Source organism: Orcinus orca, chromosome 16 (genome assembly GCF_937001465.1).
Source record: "Orcinus orca chromosome 16, mOrcOrc1.1, whole genome shotgun sequence".
NCBI classification, from domain to species: domain Eukaryota; kingdom Metazoa; phylum Chordata; class Mammalia; order Artiodactyla; family Delphinidae; genus Orcinus; species Orcinus orca.
In genome coordinates, this window is record NC_064574.1 from 71,337,848 (window position 1) to 71,349,319 (window position 11,472).

Consider the following 11,472-nt stretch of genomic DNA (forward strand, 5'->3'; position numbering starts at 1 on the left):
TAAAATAGATAACTAATAAGAACGTGCGGTATAAAAGATAAATAAAATTCAAATATTCAAAAAAATAATAATAAAACTGTTTTCTGTCTCTACTACCTCTGTGTAGAGGTTTTCTGGGTGGGAAGAAGGTTTTGTTTTTTTCATTTCATTTCCCCAACACACCCACCAACGACATTGCATACCTCAGAGGCTACATATCCTCCACACATCTACTGTATCCACAACTCCTGTACAACATGCACCCCAACGCAGCACAGATGTAACCGATCAGGACCCCATGAGGCCTTCCTGGGACAGGCCCTCCCCCCCATATCTTCTGCTTTAGCTCCTCTCTGAAGTATTGATACCTAGATAACAATATTTGATGCACACTTCCTAAGTTGTTTTACAGATGTGAAAACCCCCCACCAGGACTTGGGGCAGTGGTTAAGAATCTGCCTGCCAATGCAGGGGACACAGGTTCGAGCCCTGGTCTGGGAAGATCCCACATGCCGTGGAGCAACTAAGCCCGTGTGCCACAACTACTGAGCCTGCGCTCTAGAGGCCGCGAGCCACAACTACTGAGCCCACGCGCCTAGAGCCCTGCTCCGCAACAGGAGAAGCCACAGCAATGAGAAGCCCACGCACCTCAACAAAGAGTAGCCCCTGCTCAGCCCCCACTCGCTGCAACTAAAGAAAGCCCGTGTGCAGCAACGAAGACCCAATGCAGCCATAAATAAATAAATAAAATTTTAAAACTATGCTTTGCCGAAACCATTTGGGGAGCTCCAGGCTTTTTAGGGCAGGAGCCACCTGTCTCCTCGCAGGGGCCTGAATAAACCTTTCTCTGCTCCAAACCTCGATGTTTTGGTTTGTTTGGCCTCACTGTGCATTGGGCACACGAACTTGCGCGCTAACAGAGACACACCCCTCCTATACTTCACACCTCCCATATTGCCTCCAACTGCATGACCCCCGTTGGCCTTAGAAATAAAAGTCAGTTATTCTACCAGCAAGAATGGGTTTATTCAGGAATAGCAGAGGAATTGCAATTTGGGACAAGGAATCTTTAGCGAAAGCCATAGGCAAGTCCAACAAAGAAGGTTATTTTATAGAGAAAAGGGAGGACATTGGGAGGGGTCATTTTGAAGGAAAGTCCATTGGAGAAATGTGAAAGTTCAGGGTGATGATGGTTTCTCATTGCCTGAGTTGCTCGGGTAGTGGATTTCTTCTAGGAGATTTAATGTACATCTTTTCCTGTTGGGACCTGTAATTGATGATTCTTTCCTGTCCATGATTCTTCTGTTGGGGTCTTTAACTGACAGTTCTTCCTGTAATTGATGACAAGTGGTACAGCATGAAAGCTCCCCCTTCAGACTCCATTTTAGTGAGGTTTCCTTTTATTAATTTTCACTCCCCTGACACCTCACACTATACACGCCACACTATACTTCACACATAACATCCACACGGCATACACCCAATACCACCTGTCTCTCACACACTTAACGTTCACATAACTTGTACTTCACACATCCATCCAGTACAGCATCTTTTTTTTTTTTACAAATTAATTATCTATTTTTGGCTGTGTTGGGTCTTCATTGCTGCGCGCAGGCTTTCTCTAGTTGCAACGCGTGGGGGCTACTCTTCGTTGCAGTGCGCGGGCTTCTCCTTGCGGTGGCTTCTCTTGTTGCGGAGCATGGGCTCTAGGCGTGCGGGCTTCAGTAGTTGTGGTTCATGGGCTCTAGAGCGCAGGCTCAGTAGTTGCAGTGCACAGGCTTAGTTGCTCTGTGGCATGTAGAATCTTCCCGGACCAGGGCTCAAAGCCGTGTTCCCTACATTGGCAGGCAGATTCTTAACCACTGCGCCACCAGGGAAGTCCCAGTACAGCATCTTTTTTTTTTTTGGCTGCGTTGGGTCTTTGTTGCTGCACGCGGGATTTCTGTAGTTGCGGCGAGCGGGAGCTACTCTTCGTTGCAGTGCGCGGGCTTCTCATTGTGGTGGCTTCTCTTGTTGCGGAGCACGGGCTCTAGGCGCTCGGGCTTCAGTAGTTGTGGCACGCGGGCTCAGTAGCTGTGGCACACAGGCTTAGTTGCTCGCGGCATGTGGGATCTTCCCAGACCAGGGCTCAAACCCATGTCCCCTGCATTGGCAGGCGGGTTCTTCACCACTGCGCCACCAGGGAAGTTCCCCCAGTACAGCATCTTGATGACCACCCACATCCCATCCCATCCCCCTCCTCTGCTATACTGATATCCCTTAAACACACACCCCAACTCAGCCCACACTTCAAGTGCTCCACGTAGACTCAGCCAAGGTCAAGACTGAAAGCACAGAACGCCAGCAGGTGAGGCTGTTCCCCAAGGAACAAAGGCTCTGGACCTGGCAGAGTGGACTCCAAGGACCTCCTAGCCCTGGGAACTCTTCATCCACTCTTTATAGTAAGGCTGGAAGCATAGAGATTACACCAAAAGCCCTTCTGCAGCCTCGGTCCCTACCTGGGGGGCCCCTGCAAACTAGGGGTGACCCTGAGGGCCTGAAACCTCTCTCAAGCCTCCTTCTCCCTAAATCTTGTTCAGGAACTATAAGTGATCCAGTCCCTGCCAAAGAAACAGGTCATGGGGTGGGAATTTGTGAAGCTTTGGAGTGTGCCTTTCTTCTGAGCAGGTCCCTGCACTGGAGGAGTTCCTAATCCAAATATTCTGTGTGCCCTCTGGCTCCTGGGACACAGTAGGCCCTTAATAAATGCCAAATAATAATAATAGCTAATGTTCGAGTGCCTACTATGCTACTCTCATGTGCTTTACATCTCATTTAAGATTCACTAAGGTAGCTATCATTATTATCCCTGTTCTACAGACCAGGAAACTGCAGCACAGAGAGTTTGAGTCACACAGCCAGAAAGGGTTGGAGCTGGGATTCAAACTCAGGTAGTCTAATTCCAGAGCACTGGGCTGGAGTTAGCACACCTCTGTTCCTCATCTTCTCCCAAGACTTCACTGGGTAGCAGAGCTCACAGGAGTAGCTCCAGCCTCTGGCCCCTGAATCTCAGGACTTGGCACAGTCCTTCATTCACTCCTCCTTCCCCACTCATTTCCTGAGCTCCTGATCTTTGCCATCCCCTGGCTGGGTACCAGGGGCACAGAGAAGACCCAGACATGGATTCACCCTTGAGAAGGTAGGATGTTTTCACCAGGAGTGTCATGTTCAAATGATTCAGGCACAGGCAGGAGACCTACATGAATGAAGCAGACTGGGTGAAAGGCAATAGGGAATGGTGGGGACTTTGGCAATATGGAAAGCTTACATTAGCTGAAGGGTAAGGTCAGGTCAGGGTGTGAATCCTGAGCTAGATCTGGGATATTTATTATTATTTTTTTAATTTTGTTTCTGCCACATGGACTGTGTCCAAGATGGAAGGCCAAGGAAATGCTGAAGTTTCATTTCCCATCCCCTGCATTCCAAACGTACACTATGCAAATATAACAAGAGGCATCGCTTTCCTTCTTTTCTTTTTCTTAATAGATACCTGAGCTCAAAAGCAGGACAGAATCTCCCTGGTTCTAGAAATAACGAAGGAAATCAAAGCTACAACATTGAGAGGGCAGCGCATGGGAATGCTGGGACCCCTAGGATTGGAGTTTTAATGTCCCCATGGGGACAGAGGTTAAGGCTGCGGCCCCAGGAAAAGCAGAGATGGAATCCAGAAATCTGGCTGCTGAAACTAAGCCCCATGTGCAAAGCTGGGAGCTGAGAAAGGACTGTCTCTCCTGGGCACAGAAGACAGAGGGGAAAACAATCCATCCACAGGCCTTGGGATGCAGTTTGGAAAAAGTCACGGCAGGAAATCAGAATCCCCAGAGTCACCAGAGTATGGGCTTCGAGTCAGACCAAACCCCTAGGGCAAAAGCCTGCTCTAAATAAAATGGTCAGAAACCTGTGTAGCCTGTAAGACTGTGGCAGAAGCCAAAGCAAGCTGGCCCCAGAAGATGTGAGTGAGGCAAAGGACTCCTGCAGGAGAAACACAAAGAAGTCGAAGAACGCTTCCATGGTGATACACCATGGGAGGCTTCACCCCATTGTACAGATGGTGATAATCGCCTCCTCCCTAATGCTACTTTATAACTGGGAACACTGAGGGTCAGTGAGCTTGAGTAAGGTGCCTAAAGTCAGCTAGCAGCTGAAGTATTTAATTTCTCTGTGCCGCAGTCTTCTCAGCTCTAAGGTGATAATAATTTTAGCGTACCTTCCTCATAGAATTGTCATGAAGATAAAATGGGCTGCTACTTGTAAAGCATTTATTAGAACAATGCCTGGCACATCATGATGGCGTTAATACAGTTAAAGTAAGTTTTAAAGGTTCAGAGATAAAGAAGGAATAGAGTCTCAAAAACGAACACAGGACATTATGAAGAAAGAACAGGTACATTAAGAAAAGGAATTCTAGGGCTTCCCTGGTGGCGCAGTGGTTGAGAGTCTGCCTGCCGATGCAGGGGACACGGATTCATGTCCCGGTGCAGGAGGATCCCACGTGCCGCGGAGTGGCTGGGCCCGTGAGCCATGGCCGCTGGGCCTGCGCGTCCGGAGCCTGCGCTCCGCAACGGGAGAGGCCACAACAGTGAGAGGTCCGCGTACCGCAAAAAAAAAAAAAAAAAAAAAGAAAGGAATTCTAGAAATAAAAATGTAGGTACTGAAAAAGTGTAGACCATCTTACAGAGAGCGTTGAAACTTCTGGAGGAGAGGGACTAGGTTTCAGATGCCAGTCCTGGGTTTCAGAAGAGCACTGGAGCTGGGGAGACCAGGCAGAAGACACCAAGACTATCAATGACTGAGTCCACCTTTGCCTGAGACAGGCAGGAATTTGGGAGTGGTAGAGCTTGCTACATAATGGTTTCAGGGCCTGGAGACTTTTAGCTCTGAAGTCGTTGTGTTTGTGGTTTATATCATAGGCGGTTTACCAGGCAGCAGGCACCATGGCTAGAACAGCAGCCAGATTTCTGGATTCAGCTCTGTGAAGTGCTACTTGCATGACTTGGCCTCTCTAACCCTCAGTTTTCCATCTACACAACTGCACCTAGGAAGAGAGAGTGTCAAGAATGATATAGGGTCTGGAATTAGATGGCCAGAGTTCAAGTCCTGACCCCAACATTTATTAACTAGGTAAGTCTTGGGGCATGTAATTTAGGGTCTCTGCCTCAGTCTCCTCATCTATGAAACAGGGTTGTTTGTGAAGATAAAATGAGCTAATATATATAAACATACACACACTTAAAATATACATAAAATACTTTGATACAATTCTGGCACATAACAGATGATTAATGCCTTCATTGATGTTAGAACATAGTAGATGCTCAATAAATGGCAGTGATGACTGCCAATTCCTGGATTGCTTCGTCTTCACTGGGCGCCACAAATACAACTGCTGAATGAACAATGACCGAATGACTGGCTGGCGGGAATGGCAGGCAAGTGAGGGAGATGAGTGCAGGTCAATCCCCAGGTGGGAAAAGGCCCTGTGGTTCCGGAGATGCAGTTCTCCCTCCTCCGCTGGATTCAAGAGGGGATGGGAATACACGCATCCTCACCTTCCCTTCCCCTCCCACACAAGGGCACTATGTCACAGGATTGGAAGAGCTCACTGAGTTTATATGGGGAGTGCAAAGGGGGCCGAAGTTTCGCTTGTGTACACTGTGTGTGTACACAGATACACGCGTCCTGAGTAACACTGCTCCAGAGGCTGGCGCCATCTGCTGGGGGCCCCAGATTTCAGAGTCAGGTGTGGATCTCAGGGGCCTGAGGAGGCCCATGCTATGCAGAAGAAATGGTAATGGGGAGCAGTCCAGGAGCCAGCACCCCACTTCCATCCCTATTCATCTCCCTCCTTCTTTCCCATCCTTGGAGGGCAGTTCCCAGCTCACCTGAAGGGAATCACCTAGTTGCTCCAGGTGCCCATGTGGCCCCCTCCTCCCCATGCTGGTTCTGGTCCATCGGGATTATCCATATTCTCATAAGAGTCTGCATCTGGTCAGGACCAGGAAGGAGTAAGATATAAGTGGAGCTGAAAGTCAGCTGGGAGGGAGGAAGCCTCAGAGGACAATGGGAGACAGCAGGAGAAGCACCCACCTTCTTCATGACTGGGACCAGGCTGGGCTTGAACAAAGCGGAGCTGGGGGACTGCATACAGGATCCCTCTCATATCCTCATAGGACTGGGACCCTGCTTGGCCAGGGGATGGAGAGTTGGAAGCCTGGGAGCCATGCTGGGGGCTTGGGGAAGGGAAGTGCAGCCTAAGATACTGAGGGAGTCTTAGGGGCAGAGGAAAGTGGAAGGCTTGAACAATATTGTACTAAGAAGGAGTGACAGGGTTAGCATCAGGTTCCGGGCCCTTGTTTGTTGTAGGGTTTGATCACGTGTGGTTAGATTATGGTAGTGGTCAGAGAAAAAGTGAAGAACGGAATTGGAAGGAGTCAAAGTCAGAGTTGTGAGGAGGTTGTAGAGAGAGCTCGGGTCAAAGGTGAGGCCTGCATTGTGGCTGAGGTGAGCTGGAGGTCAAAGTCCAGGCTGGAACTGGATTGGGGTTGGGGCTGATGTTGATGATGAGGGATGGGGTGAATACTGGGCGTCAGGATGGGCATTGGGGTCAGTGTTGAGGTTAGAGTTAAGAGTCAAATCTAAGGTCAGGATTGGGCTTGGGTTTGGGGTCAGAACCAAGGTCAAGGTCGGGCCTGACATTAGAGCCGAGGCCACATCAACCCAATCTGGACAAAGACAGGCAGGTCCCAAGCACTTCTCACCAAGGGAGGTTGCCTCCCTGCTGGGGTCCCAGGCTGACCCATGGGGGCTCAGGAAGTCTGGAGAAGGAAGAGGGAAGTCACTCCCGGCCTTCGCGTCACACACACCACCACCACCACCCATCCACCCCGCAGGAATGTGACCATCCTCACACACACCTGTTGTCCTGGCAACTGGCTGGGCCAGTTCTTCATCCTCATTCTCGTAAGATTCAGCTGCTGCCAAAAAAAGAGAACTCCAGGGACCACTCCGGCCCTGTAGGGGATCCACAGCCTTGTGGGTTCTCCCAAGTCTGTGAGGCCCCACGAGTACCCCAGATTACCGTTGGAGAAGGAGTCTTCATCCTCAGGACCCAGGACCCCTTCCTCAGGGTTCTCATAGCCGCTGCCATCTGGTGGAGAAGGAGGGGGATCCAGGGAGGGCTCACAGCCCGCCCCAGCTGAGAAGGTGAGGATGAGGGAGGGCAGTCTTACCCTGGGAGAGCTGGTCCTGCCCAAGGTTGGAGTCGTTCTCGTAGAACTCGGAGCCCTCCTCACTGTCCGGCTCCTCATAGGCCTCCCCTTCCTCTTCTTCTGGGCCTGGGGTTTGGGGATGGGGGTGGGAACCGGGTCACGGGCCCCCTCCTCCAGGCCCCAGTCCACTATTCCTGCCACAGACCGCTTCAACACCTCCCACGTGAGTAACCATCCCCCTCAATCACCGGTCCCTGGTGGGCTCCGGGACTCCGAGGCTCTGGCCTCCTGGACGTCGCTGCGCGGATTTCCGTAGGGCGGCACGGTGGCTCCCAGGCCCGCAGCCCACCGCAGGGCGCGTCCTGCCGGGTGAGAGGAGACGGGGGCGGTCAGGGCTACGGGCAGAGGATGCTTCAGGGCCTGCTGGAGGACTCCGGGTCTAGGTACCCAGCCTTGAGCCAGCAGGGCGGGATCTAAATCTAGAGGCGTGGCCTGAAGTCTCGGGCGAGGTTCTGGGGTCAGAACCGGACTTCAGGTGCCGAGTCTGGGGACGGGGATACGAGTTCTGGGGGCGGGCCTTGGTCCTGGGGGCGGGGCTCAAGTCTGGGCGGGACTCCGCACCTCGGGGCGGGCTCTTTTCTGAAGGCGGAGCTCCGAGCTCGGGAAGGCTAGGAGCTCAGGGGTCTAGAAGGATGAGGAAAGTGGGTGGGGCTCTAGCTCTGGGTCAGGGACCTGGCGGTGCCTCCTACCCGTGCCTGAGTGGGGAGTGGAGAGGGAGAGCATGTTCCCGTACTGGTTCTGGGCCCCGTTTCCCGGGGGAGGCGTCACTTTGAAGAACCTGGCGGAGGAAGGGGAATTGCACTGTGAGGCCAGGTCTGGAGGGGACTGGAGGGGACACTCAAGATTCAGGCTAGACCCTCAGAGGTTAAAATGTGGTCACTTGTTATGAGCACCTCTGTTCTGCCACAGCCTACAGAGGGGTCTGCGCTCACTCGAAGGGGGACTTCACAGAGGAGGTAGCTTTGGTGCTGGGCTTTGAAGGTTGGGCAGTATTTCAACCATAGAGATGGAGAAAAAACACCCCGAGCAGAGGAAACAGCAAGTGCAAAGCATAAGGTGAAAGTGCAGGAGTGGGAGCCTGGAGAGCACTGGCATCATTACCTTCTAGTGGGATCTGTCATTCGCTTTCTTTTCCTCCTCAGGATCAGGGCTGGGGGGAGTTAAGGGGAATGATCAGAGGAGGGACTCAAGAGTGAAGATTTGGGGGATGCTGGGGAAGTCACTTGGAGGAGATGGGATTTCAAATTCCAAAGAGCTCGGGTAGTTTGGGGGAGGGGGTAGAAAAGGAGTGGGGGCAGGATTCTGAGGTCTGTGGGGGAGGTGTGGGATGAGAAACAGATGGTTGTCAGACTGGCCAGTGTGACCTCTCCTGAGGAGGGAGGGGTAAGTTTGGGAAGACCAGCTGGGGGACATGACTCACCTCTTCGAAGATGAAGAAAGCCCACCAGGGAAGCCAGGCAGAAGATCAGATAAACTAAAGTCACAACAGGGACTATCCAGCCACCAGTCTCCAGTAGCCAATGCCATACTGCTAGGGGGAAGGAGCTATGAGATGAAGACCCCGGGCTGGCATCTTGCTGTCCAGCCTCAATACCTCAAAGGGCCCTAAGTCTGGGGGGCCGGGGCAAGACACAGATCCTCAACGTCCCAAGCTACAGGGAGGGCTCTCCTCCCTCCCTCTGAGGACCCGGAGCCTGGCACGGAGCCTGGAGTGGCATCTGTTAAGCAAACCATGAACAAACTATGACTATAGTCAGACACAATGTTAGGATTAAGGGGAGCATAATTATCAGCTTCCTGCTGCAGTTAAGGACAGCCATCGTCAACGTAAAGGGCAAAGTCAAGTTCACAAGGTTAGAGGTGAGATGCGGCAATGTGCTGCCAAGGTCGAGTTTGGAGGGAAAGTTCAGGATGAGTTTGAGAACTGTGGTTGCAGTAGCATGGTAGGATTGAAAGAAGGGAGACAGAATGGGCAGAACATTATGGCCAATTTGGTGGACAGGGGAGGAAAAGGAAGGATGCCCAGGTTGCTGGCTTGGGCACACGGGCAGGTGGTAGTGTCCTTCACTTCTAGGGCCACCTAGAAGACTGTGCTTGAGGAAGATATCGAGTTTGATTTTGTACATGTTGCAATGTCCATGGACATCAAATGGCAATGCCACAAGTTGGCTGGCTGTGGGGTGTATGGAGCTGAGTCACCAAGGCATGGTGGCCTAAGGCGCCATGGGAGTAAAGGAGGTCAAACAAGAAGAGTGTGTAATCAAGGGCGAGAAAGTGTAGACAGGGATAAGAAGAGGGCTCAAGGCTCCAACAGTGAGGAATGAGGGAGGAAGGAAGCCTCTCCCAAAGTTGATGGGAAGAAACAACCAGTGGCAAAAGACCCAGAAAAGTAGTGTCTTGGAAGCAAGGGAGGAAAAAGTTGGGGTCAGTGTTCAGTGTAGAGGTTGGGGCTCGGGATGAGGCTGCTACTAGCCCTCAGGTTGGGGAACCAAGGTTGCCGGGCTTCCGGTTCTTCCCAGTAGCCCCACTCAGATGCCCCACAATTGGGAGAAACTCTACCTGACTGGGCAGTGACCTTCAGCTGCATCTGGGTGGTCACGTTGCCATGGTTACAGTGATAGATGCCAGCATCTTGAGCTGTGGTCTCGGGCAGCAACAGAACAGCCTTTCCCCCGAGGGTGCCCATGACCCACATCTCTCTGAGTTGGGCATCCTCACTCAGGTTTAGGCTCAGCAATTTGATCCTAGGCTTCTCGGGACGCACATGGATCCAGGAGATGGGGCCTCTGGCCAGTGAGGTACGGGATGCCCCACAGGACAGCGAGAGTGTGGAGCCAGGGGCCACCGTGAGGTCTGGGGCAAGGAGAGCCAAGGCTAGGGAAGTGTAGTCCTTGGGGTCTCCTCCCCTGCACACCATCCAGTTCCCATCCCACCACTTCCTGGCATCTCCCCAGCACCTTACCATGGTTGTTGCTCTGGTTCAAAGTGCCGTTAGGTGGGGCACAGGCAGAGTCTGTGTGTAAGATCTTAGGGTTGTTCTTGGCCCACACATAGACCTGGGACCTTGTGGGGTGACCAGAAGAGGGCCTGGGGCCCTCTGAGGACCTGTTCCGCAGGCCACAGCTTGGGTCATTTAGGTCTGAAGCATTCCACCGGAACAGTTCTCCTGGGAAGATACCCAGAACCAGATACAGAGACATCTAGGAGAGGCAGAGAGATACGGAGACCCAGAAAGGCAGAGGCAAAGACCCAGAGAGAGACAGAGAAACAGCGACTCAGAGAAAAGAGTGAAAGACAAATACAGAGCGCGCAGTGCTGACGTCACGAAGCCACAGCAGTTTTTAGAAGCCACCTAAAACTGGCTCCCAGCTTGTCCCTCGGACCCTCCAGCCCCTCCCTCCAGATCCATTTCAGCTGCTGGACCTCCTCCATCTACGGTGGGCCTCCCTCTTCTCATCCAGCCCTCCCTGCCCCAGCCCGGACCTCACCGCTGCCCTTCACGCTGACCGTCCAGCCAGGCTGCCAGGCTTGCTCAGAAAAGGGGCCTCGCTGGCACAGGTAGAAGCCCCCCATCTGGTCGGAGACATTGAAGATGAACAGCAAGGTTCCCTGGGGCTCCTTCAGGGTGCCCAGGGGCCCCACATGGATGCCCAGGCCTGGTAACCCTAGGCTCAGCTCTAAGAAGGGTGTTGATTGGGAGCCCCGAAACCAGGCCAGTTGCTCAGGGGGACCATCTGAGAGACCGTCAAGGCATGGCAGCACAGCATTGCCTCCCTCTGTGGAGAGAGAGAAGGATGGGGGTGGGGAGTGAGGAGCCCCTAGCCCCCTTCACTCCTCACACTGGGTTATAAAGCCAACGACCCCACCAGCTGGGAGTGGAAGAGTCCTCAGAGTCCTTGCAGTCGTCCCCTGAATTTTACAAGTAACAAAATGGAGGCTCAGAGAGGGTAAGTGACTTGGCCAAGGCCACCCAACCGGAACGCAGGTTTCCAGCCCTTCCATCCACCTCTGCCCTCCGGACATACCTTTAGCCTCCAGTAGGTGTGTTTCCTGGGGCCTGACTCCCATGGGGGTAAGGAACAGGTGGAGGAAGAAGAGGAGGAGAGGAGGTGGCATGGTGGCCAGACTCCCCGGGGCACCCAGCTTCGCCGCGCGGGGGATGCTGGGGCAGGCGGGGACCTGG

At 52.8% G+C, this 11,472-nt stretch overlaps 1 protein-coding gene across 6 annotated transcripts; it reads right to left on the reverse strand.

Moving 5' to 3' along the window:
- Positions 1–986: 986 nt before the first annotated feature.
- On the reverse strand, positions 987–11,472 carry CD19 (CD19 molecule). 6 transcript variants are annotated; one of them, XM_033426083.2, is made up of 15 exons: positions 11,315–11,472; positions 10,778–11,065; positions 10,252–10,455; positions 9,849–10,142; positions 8,710–8,820; positions 8,391–8,439; positions 7,979–8,067; positions 7,478–7,591; positions 7,251–7,355; positions 7,100–7,168; positions 6,936–6,995; positions 6,780–6,836; positions 6,109–6,201; positions 5,904–6,006; positions 987–1,310 (listed from the first exon to the last, which is right to left on the reverse strand). In XM_033426083.2, the coding sequence occupies exons 1-14, from the start codon at positions 11,403–11,405 to the stop codon at positions 5,918–5,920; spliced, it is 1,713 nt and encodes a 570-aa protein (XP_033281974.1). In that variant the 5' UTR covers positions 11,406–11,472; the 3' UTR covers positions 987–1,310; positions 5,904–5,917. The 6 variants fall into 6 exon arrangements, with proteins under 6 accessions (XP_033281974.1, XP_033281973.1, XP_033281976.1 ...); XM_033426082.2 differs by lacking the exon at positions 987–1,310 and adding an exon at positions 4,259–5,056; XM_033426085.2 differs by lacking the exon at positions 987–1,310 and adding an exon at positions 5,111–5,793 and having other exon boundaries at positions 6,936–6,992; positions 11,315–11,471.

What these genes read in the sequence shown, in the direction of transcription:
- CD19 (XM_033426083.2), bottom strand. Translation starts at nt 11,405, where the DNA reads ATGCCACCTCCTCTCCTCCTCTTCTTCCTCCACCTGTTCCTTACCCCC. An exon ending in GAAGGTCACTGCCCAGTCAG is followed by an intron (nt 8,821 to 9,848) that starts GTAGAGTTTCTC and finishes CCTTCCCCCTAG; the next exon opens with CAGTATGGCATTGGCTACTG. An exon ending in CAGGGAGGCAACCTCCCTTG is followed by an intron (nt 6,202 to 6,779) that starts GTGAGAAGTGCT and finishes CTGGCCAAGCAG; the next exon opens with GGTCCCAGTCCTATGAGGAT.